Raw genomic sequence first — 24886 nt, 5'->3', positions numbered from 1 at the left:
CAAAATAATAGATCAGTAAAACATTTCCCTCCCCCTGTCAGCCATTTAAACATTTCTTGATAAGATCTAAGTGGATTAGACATTCTATGAACTCTGTTCATGTTGAGAATATTGAGCAACAAAAGCAGGGAGAAAAGAAAAAAACTTGTCATGAATGCTTGGTTGAACTCTAAGAACGTGTCATCTACTTAGGTGTCAGCAATATTTATGTACATGCTGAAAGGAAAGTTTGTTTAAATGACACCCTTATCTTGAAATAACCTATTTTTTGAAGACTTTTTGCTGTCTGCTTATCTTCACAAGTGTTCTGAAGAGGTTGTTTTATTAAAATAAAGCAGGATCTGGTCACAGTGGTCTGGGAACAGCTCATTGCAAATAAGTCTACAGGGGAGCAATGGAGGAGGGGGCAGCATCTAATAGGAAGGTGGGGAGAGTACAGGTCCTACATGTATCTTCAGAGGGAAATGTAGCAACAATAAGTTTATAGAACCCTGGATGCCCAGGACAATTCAGATCTGGATAAAGAAGAGGAATTGGGCTTTTAGCAAGTCCAAAGAGAACAATTCAACTGTGGCCCTAAGGAAATACGGGAAGTGCAGGAGGGAACTTAAGAAATAAATTAAAAGAGCAAAAAGGGGGCATGATAAAGGACTTGCAAATAGGATTAGGGAAAATAAGATATTTCAGAAGTACATTAAAGGGAAGAAGCCAACCCAGTAAATAGTGGGGACCATTATGGACCAAAGTGGCAACTTGTGTGTAAAGCAGCATGATATTGGAAGGATATTGAATGAATACTTCTCTTTGGTGTTCACTCTGAAAAAGGAGAATGTAAGTATGGAATTCAGGAAAAAGGGGCTGTGAGAAACTTGCACAGTTTGACACTGGACATGGAGCATAGCCCAGATACTCCGCATCCCAGGTTGCTTTGGTAGGCAAGGCAGGAAACTGCAAGGGCTCCGACACTACAGGATTAATGTAGTAGCACTAGTAGGATGTACAGAGGAAGTTCACCAGGACGTTGCATGGGACAGAGAAACTGAGGTAAAAGGAGACGCTAGATGGGCTTGGATTGTTTACTTTAGAGCTGAGAAGACAGAGGAGACATGATTGAGGTGTATAAGGTATGCACAGGATGAATAGACAGCAGCTGTTCCCTTGGTTGAGGGGTCAATTTCAAGAGGGCATAGTTTTAGTGAAAGCAGCAGGAAATTCAGAGGGGATCTGGGGGGGGAGAAAAACCTTTTCACTGTGTGTCTGGCAGGAATTTGGAATGCATCACCTGGCTACGTAGTGGAAGCTGGAAACCTTACAAACTTTTAATAAAATTTGAATGAGTGCTTCAAATATCATACAAAGATATGGGACAAGTGCAGGAAGTTGGGATTAGCACACTTTTAGGGGCAGTTACGTCAGTGTAGACTCAATGGTCCAAAGGGCCTTTTCAGCACTTACAAATCTATGATGTTAATTTATAATATCAATGTCTGGACACACTTATGTATTGTGAATGTTTTTTTGAAAAGATCATTGGGCAGTGACAGTAACTAGAGTTTGCACTTGCAAGGAAAAAGCTGTTTAGAAGACGGTAAGCCTGGAACACTGCAGAAAGGGTCTCATGACTCAGTTTATGGGTTAAAAAATAGAGAACTTCCCACAAAGGCAATGGCCTTTTCTCTCTCTCTCTTCTTTGAAATGCTTAACATGAAAATTTTAAGAGGTAAAATCCCACTGGAAGGCCTTACCACCACAAAATGAAGAATTCTTCGTGGGAAGTTTTTGAATTTATATTACTTTGACCAGAAATAGTAAATTCAACCAGCTACAAATGATCCAGGAAGAAGTGAATTTGGTTACATTACGGGGTGAATAAGTTTTTTTTTCCCCTCCAAATTTAATGGTTCCTTATTTTTCCCAACTCTTCCTGTCTTTGATGGAGTATTTTCTGACAAGTTTCACCCAGGCCATATAACACAAGGGAAAGTTATAAGCTCGGAAAACATCAATTGTATCTTAGACTACCAGGAGGTAGGTAACATACTTGACTGGCTTTCCCTCTTTGGGTGAGGTAGAGTCTTGAGTGACAAACAGATTTCCTAGAGACTGCAATCCTAGAGTCATTTTCTTAACAAGGATCCAGGCCTGAAACATCAGCTTTCCTGCTCCTCTGATGCTGCCAGGCCTACAGTGTTCATCCAGCTATACACATTGTTATCTCTGACCCCAGCATCAGCAGTTCCTACTATCTCTTTCCTACAGCCTAGATCTCTCAGGTTGAAGTCAAGTGAAATTAGTTGAGGAAATCTACTGATCTAAGTTCTAAGTTCCAAATTATGATTATAAAAACATCACATGCACATGCATTACTTTACAAGAAAGGTTGTTGGAATTATTTTCACATTTTAAACCTTTCAATGATCTTTGCACAATTCCTTGAGCAAAGTTTTTTTGCTATTCATTACATATATAGAGCTAGTATAAGGATTCTGCTGACTTGTTTCTGATACTGAGCTATATAAAACCTTATACATAATTGCCAATATCACCTTCCTTTTAAATTCAAACATTGAGGCGGCCAGTGGAGGAGTGGGGCAAAGGAAAGAATCAGTTTGCCTGCTCCAAACTAGGTGATAACACCAGATTAATTTTGAAGTGGTTATAAATTTCTGTCATTGGCCACTATTTCATGTGGAACAAGTGAATGCCTTTTATTTTGTCATTTATGACTTGATACTCGTTCCCCTATGGTTCACGATTCCTCTAAGTCCCTTAAATGTATTTACTTACGAAAAAGAAGACTGGATAAAAATGTTATGGGGATAGGGATTTGAAATGCCAGCAAGGGTGAAGTGCTGTGTGTCATCCGGCTGCCAAACCCTTCCCTCATGGCGGCCAAAACATCTTAAAATATGAGCGAGGTGTGAATCCTGGGATTGGGAGCTGCCCACCATTTTTGAAGAGCTTTGCACCAATGCAACTGAACAAAATCTGTCTCACTGAGAACTTTCAGGCCCTTTCTTATACTGGTGAGGAGTTAAGGAGACTTCTGGCAGCTAATGATTTTCCTCAACTTTCTCCACTAAGGGAGGAGAATAGTCAGTCACTTAATCTAGAAATGCAGCAGTAACAACTGGTCAGTTATTTTTATACTCACAATATTCAATCGATAAACAAAATAACTAAGGCAAACATAATTTGTCTTTAAATTATTGCAGGACTGCAAACTATTAATAATCTGTTGACACCTTACAACATTGCACATGGGAAGTCAAGACCAGGTGTTGTCTTTAGATTGTGGAGTTACACTGAAGGAGATAATTAGGTCAGTGTGTGTACGTATCATTCAATTCGTCTTTTTAAAATCATTCATTCAATTCTTAATTTTGTGCGCTATTGTATTTGATGCTTCCTAAATCTTTTATCCCCCTGTACACATTAGTAGTAAAATGAGTTTTCATATACCTTCACTGGCAGGAGAATGCAACTACAGTGTGACAACACTTTAATAAGCAGTTTTCATTATAATTAGATAGGTGATACAAATTGCAAGGAAATATAAATTTTTGAAAACAGCTCAAATTGTTCAAAATTCCAATATTATTTGGCACAACATGTTTGCCACATTGAAATTAATCGTTAATGCAAGAATGAATGTTAATAAGTTGTATAACTGGACCCAAATAAGAAAAACTCAGCATACGTTGCATAATTTTAACAAGTATGAGGAAGTGAAACTCCATAAATTGAGAGAAATGGGAGGCTCCCAATTGGCACCTACTCTGCCTATACTGGACTTGGGTCAAAATGCACAATTTATCTTTTGTTTGTACTTTAAAAGAAGTGCTAGTACATGTTGAGCTAATTTTATATGGATTCTAACCTCAGTTGTACTGCCAGTGTGAGCCAAAGCAAATGGAGACACTGCTGACTGTGTAAATGCCAGTACAAAAACGTAATTATGTTAGCACCCAAAGAAAAACACAAGCATAGTTTTAAACTGAGAATGGTGTTAGTGCCTGTACATTCCTCACTTTCTGGAGTGGTTATCCACTAGAGGGCAGCAAGTACTAAGTGGTGCATAAGGGCACTGCAAATTCTGAACTCAAAGAAAACCACACAAGAGAAAAATGAACACAGGTTTTTTAAGAAATTCATCTTGGTGATTGCTGCAGCATTGCAAGTAGCATTCACAAACCAGGCAAATTTAACCAAATGCAATGAGAGTGCATTAAGAATTAATTCTTCTCCTCCAGCACACCATACTTCAACTGCACAACTTCATTCAATGCACACCAACATATAAATGAGTTATAAGTCAACACATACAGTATGATGATGAACTAACCAACACCCACCGTGCAGACATATTACTGGTATTAAGAGCACAGTATTGTATAATTGCATACACTTTAGATTAAATTGACAATGGACCTACATGATTTCATATTATGTGACATTCCAATAACTGCCTCACTTCCAGTGTAATGGAGTCACTGTCGTGTGTTCAGTTAGGCATTTGTGTACATGAAATATAGTTTCATCAGAAAGTACAGAATCCAAACTATGCATAAATTTGTGCTATTACAGTAGCGTAAACAGCTAGTGTTGTTAATAGGAATAGCAAGAACTGCAGATCCTGGAGTCAGAGACACATCACAGGAGCAGGAATATTAAGACAGGGTCCTGACCCAAAACATTAAATTTCCTGCTCCTCCAGTGCTCTTAATAAATTTTCAGACATCTCTCATCAAGCAACTCGTGTTTGTACTATGTGTTATATGAGCAGCACTCAAACTGGCACTAGTATTGACCCAAGAAGCCAAGTCATGGCAGCACAGAATAGAAGAATTTAGCTGTGGCATTTTCAGTATTCATGGAACAAAAAGTTAACTGTGGAAAACTTGGTTCACTTATGGTGGATGAGTTGATGAATATGGTTGATGAATCTGTAATCATCCATATTGATCGCTGGTTGAAGGAAAATCTGAGGATGCCAAAGGTGTAGAACATACTCTGGCTGGGGAATTTCAATGTACATCATCAAGACTGGTTTGGTAGAAACATGGCTGACTAGATTTGTCGAGTCCTGATGGACATAGCTGCGAGGCTGGACCTGTGGCAGATGATGAAGGAACCGACAAGGGGAAAAAGCATACTTGACCTCATTCTGACCAACTGGTCTGCTGCAGTACACCTGTCAATGACAGTAACAATAGGAATGACCGCCACACAGTGGCCACAAAAGTTCTTTCTTCATACAGTGGATATCATGAACAGTATTGTGTGGTATCAGAACTGCATGATCAAGCCCACTTGATTGACACCACATCCACAAATATTCACTCCAATTAACTATGCACAGCAGGAAAAGTGTACCATCTACAAAATGCACAGGAGAAATTCACAAAGCCTCCTTAGAAGGTCTCTTCGAAACCTACAACCACTATCATCTAGATATCAAGAGCAGCAGATGCATGGGAATGCCACCACCTCCAAGATCCCCTCTAAGCCATTCACAATCCTGACATGAAAATACATCATTGTTTCCTTACTGTAGCTGCGTCACACTCCTGGGACTGCCTCACTCCCAGCACTGGGGGCATGGTCAGCAATGGTTTAAAAAGGTAACTCACCGCCAGCTTCTCTAGAGCAACAAGGGAAGGGCAAAAATTAATAAATAAAAGCATCACAATCTTGGAGACTTACAGGCCATAATGGCATTGACATTGCTGGACAGTTTGTGTGGTCCTAATTGCAACATATACTGTGTCCAATAATTTTGACACTAAGTGAAAGGCAACATTGTACTGTACCAGGAAACACTGTTTGCACTGTACTCTCAATGTTGTACTAATAGGCATTTCAATGGCCATCCCACATCACTTTCTTTGTACAAGAAGGCCAAAAGCTGAAAATGAGAAAACCAGTTCCAAGGCATCAGAATATCCATCCTGTCACTTGAAGCAAACATATATCCCATTGAGATCATAGTAGTAAATGCATGGAGTCAGCTAATTAGATGACATTTGGTTTTGTAATCCCAGCAACTCCAGACTATTGGCCGTTTCCAATGGAGGTCGTCGCTGGTGCCAAACAAACATCGAGATAAGTGTGGGGCAATGTGCCAGCTACGGACTGTAAAGCCCAGATGATGGGTAGCGAGATGGAGTGAGTAAAGAGGAAACTTGGGAATGCTGTGGGGAGGGAAACTGCCTCCAATAGGCATAGTGAACCACAAAAGAGGTGCCTCTAATTCCCCAACACCTGCATTAAGGTGGACGGACACACCTACCCTTCAGTCTGTGGGTCATATTGATAGCTACTTAAGGGTTTCATCCAGCCCCACTGCTATTTTACCCACACCAGAGTCACACCCATGCCTATGCCCATGCTGTGCAGGCAGGTGTTGAGAACTTGAAACTCTTTAGCAACTCTGCCGTGCCTACAGGAGGCAATTCCCCTCCCCTCTGCATTCCCAAGGAATAGCACACAGTGCATTTTCCTTCCTTCAAACCCCTGGCAGGGTGTTGTAAAACACAGCCCTATGTTTTATTTTGCCGGAAAATGGTTATCTTGAATTACATAAAACACTAACCACTCCTTTGGCGTACTAATAAATTCATCAATAGTAGTTCAAGAACAGTTCATAAAGGAAACATTGTGGAGACCTGTCCGTTTCTTGGGGGTGAAAAAGGCAGAAAAGAAACAGGAAATAATTCCAGGAGTGACAGCCTGGCTTTTGAGAAGCTACTTAACATAGAAACAAATACAGAATCTAGGAGCAGGAGTAAGCCATTCAGCCCTTTGAGCTCAGTCCACCATTCAATGTAATCATAGTTGATCCTCTACCTCAATGCACATTCTTACTTTCTCCTTGTGCTCATTGATGCCTTTGAAATTTAAGAAAATGTCTCTTGAATATATTCAGTGACTTGGCCTCCACAGCTTTCTGCGGTAGAGAATTCTACAGGTTCACTGCCCTTTTGAGTGATGAACTTTTTTCCTCACCTCAGTCCTAAGTGTCCTACCCCATAATCTGAGATCCCTGGTGCTTGATACCACAAGCAGGGGAAACATCCTCCCTGCATCTAGCCCATCCAGGCCTGTTTGAAGCATATAAAATGCTATAAGATCCCTTCTCATCCTTCTACACTCTAGTGAACACATGCCCAGTTGAATCAATTTCTCCTCAAACAATGGTCCTGTCATGGCATGCAGAGGAAGTTCACTAGGCTGATAATGGGGAAGGTAAATATATCCCTTCTTAGGTAGGGATACCAGAACTGCTTGCAATACTCCAGATGTGGTCTCACCATGCCACTGTATAACTGCAGCAATTGACTTTTGTAGAAGGACACCTAGATCCCTTTATACATTCCCATTTCCCAATATATCACGATTTAAATAATGTTCTGCCTCTCTATTTTTCACACCGAAGCTTATGATTCTAAACTCGCCAACACTGTATGGCATCTGCCACATGTTTGCCCACCCAACCGTCACAATCACTTTGAAGCCTCCCTGCATCATCCTTACAAGTCACAATCCAGCTTTGCGTCATCACCAAAATGAGAAATGTTGCACTTGGTTCACCCATTCAGGTCATTCATCTATATTGTAAATGGCTGTGGCCCAACTCTGATTCTCAAGGTTCCCCACAGCTACTCAGAGAAAGATAGATTTATTCCAATTCTCTGTTTCCTGTCTATCAGCCAGTTCTCAACCTGTGCCACTACATTACCCCATTTTGTGTTTTAATTTTGCCTATTAATCTACTATACAGAACTTATTAAAAGCCTTCTGAAAATCCAACCACATTGCATCCTCATGTTCTCCTTTATTCATTCAACTTGCTGCAAACTAAAATAATACATTCATTAAGCATGATGGTCCTTTAATAAATCTCTGTTGCCTTTGTCCAATCCTGTTAATGTTTGTCAAATATTATGCTTTCATGTGTTTTACAATTGACTTTGGCACTTTGTGATGTTACTAATGTCAGGCTAACTGGTCTGTACTTGCTTTTGCTCTTTCTCTGCCTTCTCCAGAGTCAACAGAATTTTGGAAGATGACCACCAATGCGTCTAATAATTCAGGTCATTCCCTCTGCTATGCTGGGATGCAAATTATCAGGGTCTGGTGATATGTCAGCCTTTAATCCCACTAATTTCCCTATTTTCTAACTGATATCTTTTTTTTCCAATTCTGTCCCCCGCATGAGACCACTGGTTTTCTTCGAAGCTATTGTGCCCTCTTCCGTGAAGACAGAACCAAAATATGTTCTATTCTTCTGTTATTTCTGACTGTAAGGGACCTACATTTGTCTTTTCTAATCTTCTCTTCTAAGCTTTTATGATCACTTTGTTTTCTTACACACCATGCAATTTTACTCTCATTCTCCATATTTTGCATTTATTAAATTTTTTTTCTCTTTTGCTGAATTCTAAACTGCTTCCAATCGTTAGACCTGCTTATTTTTCTAGCAATTTAATATGCCTCTTTGTTGGATGTAATACTAGCTATAACTTCTTTTGTCAGCCATAGTTGAACCAACGTTCCTCTTTATCTTGTTCCAGACAAAAATGAATAATTGTTGTAATTAATGTACAGGTTCTTTAAATATTAGCCTTACTACCGTTAACCTTTTAGTAAGGTTCTCAAATTCATCCTTGTGAATTCAAGCCTCATATCCTCAAAACTACTTGTATTTAGACTCAGGGCCCAAGTTTCAGATTCAACTACTTCAATCTCCACCCTCATGAAGAATTTCACCATATTATGGTCACTCTTCCTCAAGAGACCCCACACAATAAGATTGTGAATTAATTCATTCTCGTTGCACTATGCACAGCCTAGAACAACCTGTTCTCTTAAGGTTCCTCAATGTATTGGTTTAAAAACCATCATCTACACATACTAGTGCAGAACTGGAGGAACACAGCAGGCCAGGCAACATCAGAGGAGCAGGAAAGTTGATGTTTCAGGTCAGGACCCTTCTTCAGAAACGAAGGAGGGGGAAGGGAGCTCAGAAATAAATAGAGGTGGGGTGGGGTGGGAGTGGGGCTGGGGGAGGTAGGTGGGATGGTGATAGGTGAGTGCAGGTAGGCAGATTGGTCAGTGAGGTGGGTGGAGTGGATAGGTGGGAGAGAAGATGGATAGGTTGTGTCAGGTGAAGGAGGTGGGGATGAGAGGGAGGGGTGGTCAAGGAATAAGGCCGGGGATAGGGAAATTTTGAAACTGGTAAAGTCCACATTGAAACCATTGGGTTTTAGGCTCTCAAGGCAGAATGTGAGGCGCTTCTCCTCCAGTTTCCAGGTGGCGTCACTGTGACACTGAAGGAGGCCCAGGATGGACATGTCGCCCAGGGAGTGGGAGAGCGAGTTGAAATGGTTCGCGACCATTTGTCACGAACAGAGTGTAAGTGCTCTATAAAGCAGTCTCCAAGCCTCCGCTTGGTCCAACCAATGTAGCGAAGGCCACACCCCCAGCCCCATTCCCCGCCCCCATTTCTGAAGAAGTGTCCTGGCCCAAAACGTCAACTTTCCTGCTCCTCTGATGCTGCCTGACCTGCTATGTTCCTCCAGCTCCACACTGTATTATCTCTCACTCCAGCATCGGCAGTTCTTACTACCTACACAAACTAATCCTACTCTGTAACATCATTACTAGTTTATCTATATGTAGATTAAAGTCACCTATGGTTACAATGTCACCTTTATTGTATGCATCTCTGATTTGTTCACTGCTTTCCTTTACATCTCTGTTACTGTTTGGAGGCCTATTGACAACCCCTAACAATGTTTTCTGCCCTTCCTGTCTCTAATCGCCACACATACAGTTTCTATATCACGATCTTCCAAGCCAATAGCCCTCCTCTAACCATTTTAGCCAACCTCCTTTTCCCGTTTCTCTGCGGTTCCTAAGTACTGAATACCCATGTTCAGATGTTCAGTTCCCATCGCAGGTCACTCTGCAGCCATGTCTCTATAATCCCAACGATATAATAGCCATTTATTTGTACTGCTAATTCTTCCACTTTATTGTGAATTAAGGCACAAAGCCTTTAAGACTTACAGCACATGTTAAGAAGAATCATCTTCTTGTAATTTTTTTACAACAAAATATTCAATAATGTAAATGACGAATAAATAGTTAAGATTGGTGCTCATTTTTCTTTCTGCCTGGGCAATGCATCAATATGTGGGTGAACTGGTGGATTGCCGATATTGTACAAAATAGTTGGTTGAATACACATAAAAAGGGTAATTCTGGATCAAAATTTCATCAAATTTCAGTTAAAACTAACTCATCTGAAATCATCATTTCACAACCCATCTAATAATTCAACAACGTAATTTAAAACATTATGCAAATTATAATTACATAAAGAGACAAATTAAATTTATTGCAATAAATTTAATAGATTACTTACTGAGACAAATGCTTGGGTCAATGAATGCAATAAAGAGCTCCTTTGGTTTTTATGGACACTATGAACTCATATCATGGACTTGCAAGGAACAAGTCTTCAATATTTTTGCACTGCAAGACTGCAACAATTTTTCAAAAACAGTGATAAATCATATTGTGGAAACTATCAAGTTATTTCCCTTTGTCCAAAGCAGAATAAGTCCTAAAGGGCATTCTCCTAAATCATTTATTTCCCATGGTCAGCAACAAGCAAGTAATGGTGTAGATTCAAGAGTTTTCAGAGGAACCTCCAATATAAAACCTTGAGGTAAAGGAACAGAAATAGGTCATTAAGCCCATCAAGTCTACTCCACCATTCAGTGGGATGTGATAACTCACAACCTCACTTTCCTGCTTTATCAACCTGAACACAATCATACATAACTGATACCAGCATACCATATTTCCATTGTTATTATACAGCAGCACCAGGAAAGACCAGTTTACATAATTCATTCTAGTCACAGCACAGAAAGCCCATTTTATTATGTAGTCATGAGCATCTGCTGTAGCAAGAATCCAAAAAGGAAAATGTCATTGATTTCCTTCTGGAATGGTCACTTCAATTATTGACAAATATGAGATTTTAAATTAACAATCTACATTTATAGAAAATATTTAACATATAATATTCCAAGTTACTTAAAACAGTGATGGCAATAAAACATTTTTCACAGTTAGCCACATGAGAAAATTCAGAACAAATGAACAAAGGCTTATTGAAGAGATAGCTTAAATGAGTTTTACGGTATAGAGTGTTAGGGAATGAGCTGCAGAACTTGAGGTTGAGTGGTATGGACCAGACTAAACCCCCTCAAAACATATTAAGATGATATCTTGGACCCTAACTTCTACCTATTTTAATAGTAAGGTATTGCATTCCAGATGCAGTTTCATTGGTCAGCATTAAGCGAAACATACCTTATTCACACACTATAGGCAAAACACAACGAAAGAAAAAATAAAGAATTGGCTTAGCACATTAGTAAATCTATCGAAATGTTTAACAAAATAATAGATACAGTATTTATTAAAAACTGTTCCAATATAGTAACATAAGCATAAACACACCGTTGAAAAAGACTAAATCAGAAAAACAGATTGTTTCAAATGCGACTCCAGCAGTAGGAAAATACCAACAGAAAACTCAGAGTACATCAGGGAGAGATGTGCTGCAGCTTCCAACCCCTGCAGAGACCCCAGCAACAGCTGCATAAAGCGAAAACTAAAAATCCTGATTCTATGAAAGCTTGGCCCCACCCATTCAGGCTGCTTTGACTGTTCCAATTTGAAAAAAAAACCCAGACTTCACAGGCTGTTTACAAACTTTCACGAAACAACTCAGCACCTCTGCCTTAAAAACCTCTCTTCCAAAAAAAGACAAAATACACCTATTAAAGCCAAAGCACCATCATATAAGGTGTAAGTGAAAATAGTGAAACAGTTATAATCAAGGATGTTCATGAACTCAGAAGCGGAAGTGTTCAAGGATCTCAAAAGTTTACAGGGCTGGAGAAGCTGCAGAAAAGCAAGGGGAGAAGCTTTAGCAGAATTTAAAAACAAGAACAAGTATGCTAAAACTGAGACATTGACAGTCAGGAAGCCAGTGAAGGTCACCAAAAAGACAATGCCATGTGAATGAATGAGTTAAAATGTATTAAGACGAGGGCTCTAACCAAAAACCTATTCATATGGATTGGGAGATTAGGTAATAGTTCATTTGAGTAGTGGATCAGTAAAGTTACATAGAAACAAAGAAAACAGGAGGAGTAGGGATTTGGTCCTTTGAGTCTGCTCTGCCATTCAATCGTGTTTGGTGATCAACCATAGTACCCTGTTCTTGCTTTCCTCCCCACATCCTTCAATCTCTTTAGCTGCAAGAATCATATTTAACTCCTTCGTGAAAACATTCACTTGCTTTGCCTTCAGCTGCTTTCTGTGGCAGAGAATCCTAACTGATCCAGTTCTCTTCATTTAGCAGTCCTGTCAAAAGTCATGGGTGAGGATTTAGGCAGCAAATGAACTGAGGCAGGATGAGAGTCAAGCCATATTGTAGCGATCAAAGAGTAGGCAATCTTTGCAAATTTGCAGAACCATGATCAGCAAATCGGGTCAACACAAGATTGTGAATTGTATTGCTTAGCTTAAGGCAGTCACCAGACATTGAAACAATGGAAAGGAATTAGGATTGTACGGGGACTAACAACAATGGCTTTACCCTTCCCGATACCCAATTACTCCTCGCGAACTATTGTTCATCCTATACTGGATTTTGATTTGCAGTCCAGCACTTGAAGAGGATCAAGGAGGTGGTGGTGAGAGTATTGTTGGCTTACATGCAGAACTTGGATGACACTGCTGAAGGGTACCACATAAATGTGAAATAGAAGAGGGCCAAAGGATAGGTAGACCTTTGGGGAATTCCAGTGTCAAGACAGGAAAGTTGGGAAAAGAATCCATTACACACAGTTCTCTGACAAGGAATTGATGGATAAATGAAACTAGTTAATTGTAGTTTTACCCAGTTTGGATATCAAACCAAAGTTGTATTTAACTTGTCAAAAGTTGCAGTTAAGACAAGAAAGATGGCCAATTAAGAATTGAAGTTATGCACCTCATCAGCTGTACTAACTGCCAGCAAGAGGTCTCCTGTTTGAAGTTTGGATAACTACTTTTGAAGCAGGCAGAAGCAAGGTCACAATGTCTCAGTTACTCTGGACAGAAACAAAGACACTAATTCATAACAGCACTTGGATATAAGAAAAGGAAATATAAACAAAATTGACAGCATGATTATGTTGGCCACCAATTGACAGTTGGAAATAATTTCAATACACCTTAAAATCCTAAACAAATGGAATCCATGACGTCTTTTGAAAAAAACGCGTAACATTATATTAAAATTTTACTTCCATATTTAAAATTCTGTCTTGAAAGGCAGAAAATAACCAAATAACTCACATGGATGTGATTACAATCGGATCCCGCATGTTGGATAATACATTCAACTATAAAAAGAACAACAAAGCTTTCAGTCCCCATAGGAAATAAATTTTGGAACCAAATGATGCAGTGCAGAAAGGGTGCATCACACCTATTCTTTGAAAGAATTAAGATCCTATCTAATTAGACCCATCTTTGAGCCATAAGCCAACTGCAAAATTCTGGTCTGTACGTTCAAGTCCGGGTCATCAATGCATACCAAAAAGAGCAGTGATCCAAACCCCAGGGAGGCAATCAGTTGCATACTTTCCACCTTCCTCTTAAAACCAAAGGCTGAACACAACCATTCATTATGATTTTCTGCTTTCTGTCCCTTGAGCAACTTCATATTCATAAAAATGTTCTGTTAATCTCATGGTATTCCACCTTGCTAACAAGTGACTTATTTTTTGAGGCACTCACTTCTTTGTGTGTTTCTAATACGTACGTGTTACAGTAGTGTGACATTTTTCATTTCTATGCTAGTCAATCTTTTATGCCTACAAAATGAGACAGTCAAAATAGTTCCAGTGATATAGATTTATGCATGCTATCTGGGATGATGGCTGTACTAAATTTTTTTTAAATGAGTACCCTTACAGTAAGAGAGATGAGATTTTAATCTCTTAAATTTGAGCTAGATCAGAACACAGATTTCAAAGAAGGAAAGATAACCACAATACCAATGGAATCAGTCGTAAAATTGCCTTACGCTCAAGCCAACTAAGTATTGCTGATCTGTCATGAGAATAATTCTTTGAACAATAGTAAGCAGAAGAACTGCCTCAAACGTAAAGAAATCCAAGATGTCAAGAAACCTTTAGTCCTGAAGAATTCAGCAGAAGTATGTGAAAAAGATTCCTCTACGGTAACAATCTTTTGTTCATGTCGGCTTTGTGAACCGGACAGCATGACATATTTAAAAACTGAAAGAACTACGGATGCTGTAAATAAGAAACAAAAACAGAAGTTGTCTTCCTCTGGGGAAGGGTCACCAGACCTGAAATATTAACTCTAATTTCTGTTCACAGATGCTGCCAGAGCTGCTGCACTTTTCCAGCAACTTCTGTTTTTGCTTCAGCATTGCTTATTTAGTTAGACTTCCAGCTATTGCAATATCTGCATGTGAACTTCAATTAACTAAATAATAATCCTTGAATTAAACAGAGTTGCTACTCTGCTTCTTGAGCTTATCATCAAAGTTCTGGAATTCAAAATAAATAATTAACCGAAATTTTTCTGAGCGTTGAAAATCATGGTCTCAAATATCACAAATGCAGATCACTTCAGGGGTCAAAAGGTCATCACAATATATGTTCTGAACAGACATGCAATACTGAAATCCAATAGACCTACAAATAAGACAAGTATTTTCTATATCAGCCATTTTAGAAATATTATTCAACATCTCTGGAGCAAGTGGGAATTGAACCAGAGTCTCCTGGCTCAGAAATAAGGACACTACCACTGATCTCAAAAACCCCTGTTTAAATAAGATGGAAGATATTTTCTAATAAAACTGCTCAGACATATCATGACACACCTTCAGAGCAGGTGGAACTTCAATGTGGGTCTCCTGGCTTTGAAATAGGGACATCACCATTGTGTCACAAGAGGTGTATCAACTGAAATGAAACCTATTTTTTCCAAATCAACCTGTTCAGAGATGTTATTACACATCTCTCACTTGAACCCTGGCCTCCGGGTCCAGGGGTAAGGACACTCTCACTCTACCACAACAGGACGCGAAAATACAATGGAAGTAACTGGGATATTATCATTTGCATCTGGACCTAATAGATAAAGGCAATACAAGGAAATAGCTGGAATACCTCAAAAATGCTCCTACTCCAGAAAGCAATGTCCAAAGAGATGTGTGGAAATAATGCAGATTAATAAATTCTTTTAATGCAGCTTAATGCATCAATTTTTTTTCATAGATTGCTTCCTTCATTTTTGGTGAAATAAGAGTCAGTTTTCACCAATGGTGCTTCCCAGTCGGATTTGAATTAAATATCCATCTGATCTGATGTCACTTCCCAGCTAACCACCCTACTATTTCTGTTCACAACATGATACAAAATTGCCACCAGTCTTGTTGTGGGGCTTCTGCATTGAGCTCTGCAATTTAGAAAATTAGCAGTTCTCAAGTAAACCCAAGAATGGAAGTTGGGTGCAAATTTGGTAAAGATATTTAAACTAAGGTATTCTGGAACTACTTGGCACATGAACCATGGGGTCACCAACCAACATTGGAAGAAAAATCAAAGTTTGCTTAAAGAATGAGGTATATACATTCACATAAGGTGCTTGGATGAAAGCGATGGCTGTTCTGCCATCCTTTTAGAACCAAATTCTGAAAAAATAAAATCAGCATTGCTACAGAAATCATCTGTTCACATCTATAGAATTATCAAATCAGGAATGCTTTATTTTTTTCTGTAAGTACTGAAAGCACAGGTTTGTTAAGAGGATTAATTTATTCATGAACTCAGTGCAGGTTTTGTTAAGGTCCAAACTTCCAAACTCTCTGTGAATATATCAAATTAACATATTTAGATTTCCTATGCATGCAAATTATAATCTGGCTCAGGCTTTATCAGTAGATGGCACTATTGTCCACCTTGATCATGTTTAGCTCTCAGGGGACCACTCTCTCACCATCAATGGTGATCCTCGACATTTGCTTACAAAGTCAGTTACAGATTTCAGTTAACGTCATTGTTCTACTAAAGCAGATAATGAGTATAAATTGGAATAAACGAATACTTCAAAACTGAAGAAAGAACGAACTTCTGTAGACTCATTTTAGAACACGGAACGTAACAGCACAGTACAGGCCCTTCGACCCTCGATGTTGTGCCGACCTGTCATACCAATCTCAAGCCCATCTACCCTACACTATTCCATGTACGTCCATATGCTTGTCCAATGACGACTTAAATGTACCTAAAGTTGGCGAATCTACTTCCATTCCCTTACTACTCTGAGTAAAGAAACTACCTCTGACATCTGTCCTATATCTTTCACCCCTCAATTTAAAGCTGTGCCCCCTCGTGCTCGCCGTCACCATCCTAGGAAAAAGGCTCTCCCTATCTAACCCTCTGATTATTTTATATGTTTCAATTAAGTCACCTCTCAACCTTCTCTCCAATGAAAACAGCCTCAAGTCCCTCAGCCTTTCTGTGTAAGGCCTTCCCTCCATACCAGGCAACATCCTAGTAAATCTCCTCTGCACCCTTTCCAAAGCTTCCACATCCTTCTTATAATGCGGTAACCAGAACTGTACACAATACTCCAAGTGCGACCGCACCAGAGTTTTGTACAGCTTCACCGTAACCTCTTGGTTCCGGAACTCAATTCCTCTATTAATAAAAGCTAAGACACTGTATGCCTTCTTAACAGCTCTGTCAACCTGGGTGGCAACTTTCAAGGATCTGTGTACATGGACACCGAAATCTCTCTGCTTATCTACACTACTAAGAATCTTACCATTAGCCCTGTAATTTGCCTTCCAGTTACTCCTACCAAAGTGCATCACCTCACACTTGTCTGCATTAAACTCCATTTGCCACCTCTCAGCCCAGCTCTGCAGCTTATCTATGTCTCACTGCAACCTAGAGCATCCTTCGTCACTATCCACAACTCCACCAACCTTTATGTCGTCTGCAAATTTACTAACCCATCCTTCTACGCCCTCATCCAGGTCATTTATAAAAATGACAAACAGCAGTGGGCCCAACATCGACCCTTGCGGTACACCATTAGTAACTGGTCTCCAGGATGAACATTTCCCATCAACTACCACCCTCTGTCTTCTTTCAGCAAGCCAATTTCCAATCCAAACTGCTATATCTCCCACAATTCCATTGCTCCGCATTTTGTACAATAGCCTATTGTAGGGAACCTTATCGAACGCCTTGCTGAAATCCATATACACCACATCAACCGCTTTACTCTCATCTACCTGTTTGGTCACCTTCTCAAAGAACTCAATAAGGTTTGTAAGGCACGACCTTCTCTTCGCAAAACTGTGCTGACTATCCCTAATCAATTTATTCTTTTCTAGATGATTATAAATCCTATCCCTTATAACCTTTGCCAACACTTTACCAACAACTGAGGTAAGGCTCACTGGTCTCTAATTACCAGGGTTGTCTCTACTCCCCTTCTTGAACAGGGGAACCACATTTGCTATCCTCCAGTCGTCTGGCACTATTCCTGTAGACAATGATGAGTTAAAGATCAATGCCAAAGGCTCGACAATCTCCTCCCTGGCTTCCCAGAGGATCCTAGGATAAATCTCTTCCGGCCCAGGGGACTTATCTATCTTCACCTTCTGAAGGATTTCTAATACCTCTTCCATGTGAGCCTCAATTCCACCTAGTCGAGTAGCCTGTATCTCAGTATTCTCCTCGACAACATTGTCATTTTCTAGAGTGAATACTGTTGAAAAATATTCATTTAGCGCTTCCCCTATCTCATCTGACTCCACACACAGCTTACCACTACTATCCTTGATTGGCCCTAATCTTACTTTCGTCATTCTTTTATTCCTTAAATACCTAAAGAAAGCCTTAGGGTTTACCCTGATCCTATCCGCCAACAACTTCTCATGTCTCCTCCGGGCTCTTCTGAGCTCTCTCTTTAGGTCTTTCCTGGCTACCTTGTAGCCCTCAAGTGCCCTAACTGAGCCTTCACATCTCATCCCAACATCAGCCTTCTTCTTCCTCTTGACCAGAGATTCCACCTCCTTCGTAAACCACGGCTCCCGCACTCTACAGCTTCCTCCCTGCCTGACAGGTACATATTTATCGAGGACACACAGGAGCTTTTCCTTGAATAAGCTCCACATTTCTAATGTGCCCATCCCCTGCAGTTTCCTTCCCCATTCTATGGTCCCTAAATCTTGCCTAATCTCATCGTAATTGCCTTTCCCCCAGCTATAACTCTTGCCCAGTGGTACACACCTATCCCTTTCCATCACTCAAGTAAACATAACAGAATTGTGATCGCTATCACCAAAGTGCTCACCTCCTTCCAAATCTAACACCTGGCCGGGCTCATTACCCAGTACCAAATCTAATGTGGCTTCGCCCCTTGTTGGCCTATCTACATACTGTGTCAGGAAGCCCTCCTGCACAGTCTGGACAAAAACTGACCCATCTATAGTACTCGAACTATAGTGTTCCCAGTCAATATTTGGAAAGTTGAAGTCGCCCATGACAACTACCCTCTCTCACTCCTATCAAGAATCATCTTTGCTATCCTTTCCTCTACATCTCTGGAACTATTCGGAGGCCTATAGAAAACTCCCAACAGGGTGACCTCTCCTTTCCTGTTTCTAACCTCAGCCCATACTACCTCAGTTGATGAGTCCCCAAACATCCTTTCTGCAACTGTAATACTGTCCTTGTCCAACAATGCCACACCTCCGCCCCTTTTACCATCTTCTCTGTTCTTACTGAAACATCTAAATCCCGGAACCTGCAACAACCATTCCTGTCCCTGCTCTATCCATGTCTCCGAAATGGCCACAACATCGAAGTCCCAGGTACTAACCCATGCTGCAAGTTCACCCACCTTATTCCAGACACTCCTGGCATTGAAGTAGACACACTTCAATCCAACTTCTTGCTTGCCGGTGCCATCTTGCTTCCCTGAAACTTGATTTCGGACCACCCTACTCTCAACTTTTTCTACAGTCGAACTACAATTTTGGTGCCCATCCCCCTGCTGAATTAGTTTAAACCCAATAATTCAGCAGGGGGATGGGCACCAAAATTGTAGTTTGACTACAGAAAAGGTTGAGAGTAGGGTGGTCCGAAATAAAGTTTCAGGAAAGCAAGATGGCACCGGCCATTTTATATTCAAAAAGTCTAAATCATGGCCATTGTCTCAAGTTTCTTAACTAAAAAAATCTTTTGCACAATGTTAGGGTTTCGAGGAAAAAGTGCATCACAACTAAAATTCTCACAAACTTAACTATTCTCAGAAATTTGTAAGATTTGTTAATGCTTCTTAATTTTGAGTTTTCTGGTTTGGTTTACATGTGATTTAAGTACTACTTTTGCTCCATGCTGAACATGTACAAGGACAATAATGGTATTGCTTATTTTAAATGCTTCAGCATGAGTGAAGTGTATCTACAGACTGACTTTTGGAAATCAGATAGAAGATCAGATTGATGCACAATTGCCTGAAGTCAATGTCTGCAAATGTTTTCTTCTCCCCCGGTTTCTCAGTTACTGCCACCCACATAAACAAGAATGAATGAGATTGCACAAGGAGACAAAACTAGGAGCAAAAAGGAAATAATAAGTCCTGAAAAGTCAAACAATTAATTTGACTGAGATACGTCTTGAGTTTTATAAAAATTTCTTTTGACTCTTCAACCTAAGGTATTCAACTAAATTATACAACTTTGATTGTAATTACATAATGACTCTGAGAAGTGTTTATTAACTTGGCAGTTTTTTATTCAAAGGGGAAATAAAACTTATCACTTTAGGGGAAATTAAAAACACAGATTTATCTAGCACCGATCACAAGATCAGACAATTACAACTCTATTCACAGATGTACTGCTGGGACATACAGCATACAATGTGCCTGCAACAAAGTTGTACAAGGCAGCAATATGATAAATGACCAGTAAATCAAGTTTAATCATTTAGGACTGGGGATAAATATTTTCAAGACTCCAGGACAACTCTTGTCTGAGTAAAGAAGCGGGATCTTTTACTGATCTCTATGAAGACAAATTCTGTAAAGGATAACACCGCCAAATAGCAGGATTATACTAATGATGACTTTAAATATATTATAAAGCTCTGTGCTATATACATGGTGGCACTGCAACACTTCCCTCAACTAGCTTAGGATGAGTTTATATTTTACTGTACAGACTCTCTACAACTTGAGCCACCCCAGCAACAGATGCGTCTTGGGGCATCATCAATATTAATCTGTTTAAGGCGATTGTCTTTTTGGTCCATTATACCATACAATGTGAACTTCTTTTTTAGGACTATTTAACTCTTTGGATCACTGTTGGCATGGAAAAACTAAATATACAGCAGCACTGACTTTAGGCTCCGCTTCCAAAATTGCTCTCATCATCAAATGCACCAAACACACTTCCCCACGCCCAAAGTTCCAAAAACCTAATAAATGGCCTTTTGCTGTGAGTGCAGCACCTCTATGGAGTGTTCTATTATTTTCATACTTGCATCCCATGTGACCTTGGGTTGTTGTCAACAGTCTCTTTATAGCAGGAAACAGATGTCAATTGTCATATCCCAACAATAATCAAAGCTCTGATTAATTTAGCATAGCATCTGAGCTACAAACTTTCCTGCTCTTTATGGGTCACTACCTCAACGGACAGAATATTTCATTTCAAGCAGGTACTCACATATTTTCTAATCGCAAATTAGACTTTTAAATGTGAAATATAAACAAAAAATAATTGGATTTTTGTACATTCAGACACACCTTAACAGACATAAATTAGAAATAGAGACTCACCTTCACATTTCAACCCCTGACGTACTAATCCCCATAACATTTCTCCGCAGTAGTCACAGAAAGTTGGGGCTTTGTAAGAGTGCACATAAAGAGCGTGTGGTCGGATTTGGAAATCTTCAACAGTAGCTAGTGCTGGTTAAAAAAAAGAGAAATGTAAAATTAATCTTCTTGGGAAAAAGTGCCTTTTAGTATTTAAAATATTATTAACTTATTTCTAAACAGTGGAATGCTATGTTTCCGATCGAATTGTTACTTAGAATAGAAAAATGAAATCTGGTACCATAGAAATCCAAAACAATGTGAGGATTCTATCAGTGATAATGGGAACTGCAGATGCTGGAGAATCCAAGATAATGAAATGTGAGGCAGGATGAACACAGCAGGCCCAGCAGCATCTCAGGAGCACAAAAGCTGACGTTTCGGGCCTAGACCCTTCTTCAGAGAGGGGGATGGGTGAGGGTTCTGGAATAAATAGGGAGAGAGGGGGAGGCGGACCGAAGATGGAGAGAAAAGAAGGTAGGTGGAGAGAGTGTAGGTGGGGAGGTAGGGAGGGGATAGGTCAGTCCAGGGAAGACGGACAGGTCAAGGAGGTGGGATGAGGTTAGGAGGTAGGAGATGGAGGTGCGGCTTGGGGTGGGAGGAAGGGATGGGTCAGAGGAAGAACAGGTTAGGGAGGCAGAGACAGGTTGGACTGGTTTTGGGATGCAGTGGGTGGAGGGGAAGAGCTGGGCTGGTTGTGTGGTGCAGTGGGGGGAGAGGACGAACTGGGCTGGTTTTGGGATGCGGTGGGGGAAGGGGAGATTTTGAAGCTGGTGAAGTCCACATTGATACCATTGGACTACAGGGTTCCCAAGCGGAATATGAGTTGCTGTTCCTGCAACCTTCAGGTGGCATCATTGTGGCTCTGCAAGAGGCCCATGATGGACATGTCATCTAAAGAATGGGAGGGGGAGTGGAAATGGTTTGCGACTGGGAGGTGCAGTTGTTTATTGCGAACTGAGCGGAGGTGTTCTGCAAAGCAGTCCCCAAACCTCCACTTGGTTTCCCCAATGTCGAGGAAGCCACACCGGGTGCAGTGGATGCAGTACACCACATTGGCAGATGTGCAGGTGAACCTCTGCTTAATGTGGAAAGTCATCTTGAGGCCTGGGATAGGGCTGAGGGAGGAGGTGTGGGGGCAAGTGTAGCATTTCCTGCAGTTGCAGGGGAAGGTGCCGGGTGTGGTGGGGTTGGAGGGCAGTGTGGAGCGAACAAAGCAGTCACGGAGAGAGTGGTCTCTCTGGAAAGCAGGCAGGGGTGGGGATGGAAAAATGTCTTGGGTGGTGGGGTCGGATTGTAGATGGCGGAAGTGTCGGAGAATGATGCGTTGTATCCGGAGGTTGGTGGGGTGGTGTGTGAGAACGAGGGGGACCTCTCAGTCTCCATCTCAGGCAACCAGCTTGTAACTGATGTCCATTTCAAGCCCACCGACTCCCACAGCTACCTAGAATACACCTCCTCCCACCCACCCTCCTGCAAAAATTCCATCCCCTATTCCCAATTCCTCCGCCTCCGCCGCATCTGCTCCCACCATGAGGCATTCCACTCCCGCACATCCCAGATGTCCAAGTTCTTCAAGGACCACAACTTTCCCCCCACAGTGGTCGGGAACGCCCTTGACCGCGTCTCCCGCATTTCCCGCAACACATCCCTCACACCCTGCCCCTGCCACAACTGCCCCCAGAGGATCCCCCTCGTTCTCACACACCACCCCACCAACCTCCGGATACAACGCATCATCCTCCGACACTTCCGCCATCTACATTCCGACCCCACCACCCAAGACATTTTTCCATCCCCACCCTTGTCTGCTTTCCGGAGAGACCACTCTCTCCGTGACTCCCTTGTTCGCTCCACACTGCCCTCCAACCCCACCACACCCGGCACCTTCCCCTGCAACCACAGGAAATGCTACAGTTGCCCCCACACCTCCTCCCTCACCCCTATCCCAGGCCCCAAGATGACTTTCCACATTAAGCAGAGGTTCACCTGCACATCTGCCAATGTGGTATACTGCATCCACTGTACCCGGTGTGGCTTCCTCTACATTGGGGAAACCAAGCGGAGGCTTGGGGACTGCTTTGCAGAACACCTCCGCTCAGTTCGCAATAAACAACTGCACCTCCCAGTCGCAAACCATTTCCACTCCCCCTCCCTTTCTTTAGATGACATGTCCATCATGGGCCTCCTGCAGTGCCACAATGATGCCACCCAAAGGTTGCAGGAACAGCAACTCATATTCCGCTTGGGAACCCTGTAGTCCAATGGTATCAATGTGGACTTCACCAGCTTCAAAATCTCCCCTTCCCCCACCGCATCCCAAAACCAGCTCAGTTCGTCCCCTCCGCCCACTGCGCCACACAACCAGCCCAGCTCTTCCCCTCCACCCACTGCATCCCAAAACCAGTCCAACCTGTCTCTGCCTCCCTAACCTGTTCTTCCTCTCACCCATCCCTTTCTCCCACCCCAAGCCGCACCTCCATCTCCTACCTCCTAACCTCATCCCACCTCCTTGACCTGTCCGTCTTCCTTGGACTGACCTATCCGCTCCCTACCTCCCCACCTATACTCTCCTCTCCACCTATCTTCTTTTCTCTCCATCTTCGGTCCGCCTCCCCCTCTCTCCCTATTTATTCCAGAACCCTCACCCCATCCCCCTCTCTGAAGAAGAGTCTAGGCCTGAAACGTCAGCTTTTGTGCTCCTGAGATGCTGCTGGGCCTGCTGTGTTCATCCAGCCTTACATTTCATTATCTGAGGATTCTATCACTGAGGTCACTCAAGTGTTGTGAACATTCACTTCTTTTCCCTAGGAATGACGAAAGTGCTTCCAAGTCTAGTCAAGTTTCTTTTTAACTACCCAAAAGCTTTCCAATCTCTGGGTTTATTTAAACTAAAATAATCAAAATAGAAGTACATCGCAACAATTCTGAATATTCACTATCGGACACTAATTTTTTTTCTAGCAGTTTCAAAGAATAGTTTCTGGGTTGCAGGAGATCATAGGATAATCGAATCCCTGCAGCGCAGCAAGAGGCCATTTGACCCATTGAGCTTGCACTGATCCTCAAAAGAGCAGCCCAACTAGACCCAAGTCACCACCCTATCCCCATGACCTTGCATTTATCTTGGCTAATCCTTCTAGCCTCATATCCCTAGACACTATGGGACAATTTAGCTTGGCTAATCCATCTAATGAGCACATCTTTGGACTGTGGGAGGAAACCTGACCACCTGGCAGAAATCCACACAGACATGGGAAGAATGTGCAAACTCCACACAGACAGTGACCCAAAGCTGAAATCAAACATGGGTCCCTACCTCTATGAGGCAACAGTGGTAACCACACGATAGTGTCTTAGAGTTATACAGTCACACAGAGGGCTACAGATAGAAGTGAGCCCAGAGAGAGTGAGAGACAGTGTGAGAGTAAGAGAGAAGAGAGAGGGAGAGAGAGAGAGAGGGAGAGAGAGAGCGAAAGAGAAAGAGAGAGAAAAAGAGACAGAGAGAGAGAGAGACACACACACATATTTTGCCAGACAAAAGAGATGGATGATTATGAGCTAGCAAAGAAAAATTGACAATGGGGACCATAAATAAGTGAAAATGGGTTGGCAGTGCAGAAAACCCATGTTATGATAGGGTCAGGGATATGTGATAAAGAGGTATCGGAGATACATTTCTGAATATGGCATCAGTTGCTAATTACGAGCCACTTATTTTAAAATAACTTGTATTTGCAACCAAATATCAAAACTGCTTAGAAAATTTGGCAAACAATTCAAAAGCCATTGTAACACTAGGTATCAATATTCTCAACTGCCAAACATAGTCTAGTTTACAACACTACTGCAATGTAACGTTTCT

At 41.3% G+C, this 24886-nt stretch overlaps 1 protein-coding gene across 9 annotated transcripts in view; it reads right to left on the bottom strand.

Annotated features, from left to right (window-relative positions):
• prkd3 (protein kinase D3) overlaps nt 1–24886 on the bottom strand; it is a 388805-nt gene that overhangs the window by 126687 nt on the left and 237232 nt on the right. For all 9 annotated transcript variants that reach the window (XM_059648663.1, XM_059648665.1, XM_059648664.1 and 6 more), the window contains one exon: nt 20983–21114. In XM_059648663.1, coding sequence (XP_059504646.1) covers nt 20983–21114 — 132 coding nt within the window. The remainder of the gene's footprint in view (nt 1–20982; nt 21115–24886) is intronic.

Source organism: Stegostoma tigrinum, chromosome 9 (genome assembly GCF_030684315.1).
Source record: "Stegostoma tigrinum isolate sSteTig4 chromosome 9, sSteTig4.hap1, whole genome shotgun sequence".
NCBI classification, from domain to species: Eukaryota; Metazoa; Chordata; class Chondrichthyes; order Orectolobiformes; family Stegostomatidae; genus Stegostoma; species Stegostoma tigrinum.
This window is presented reverse-complemented; position numbering and strand designations above follow the sequence as displayed.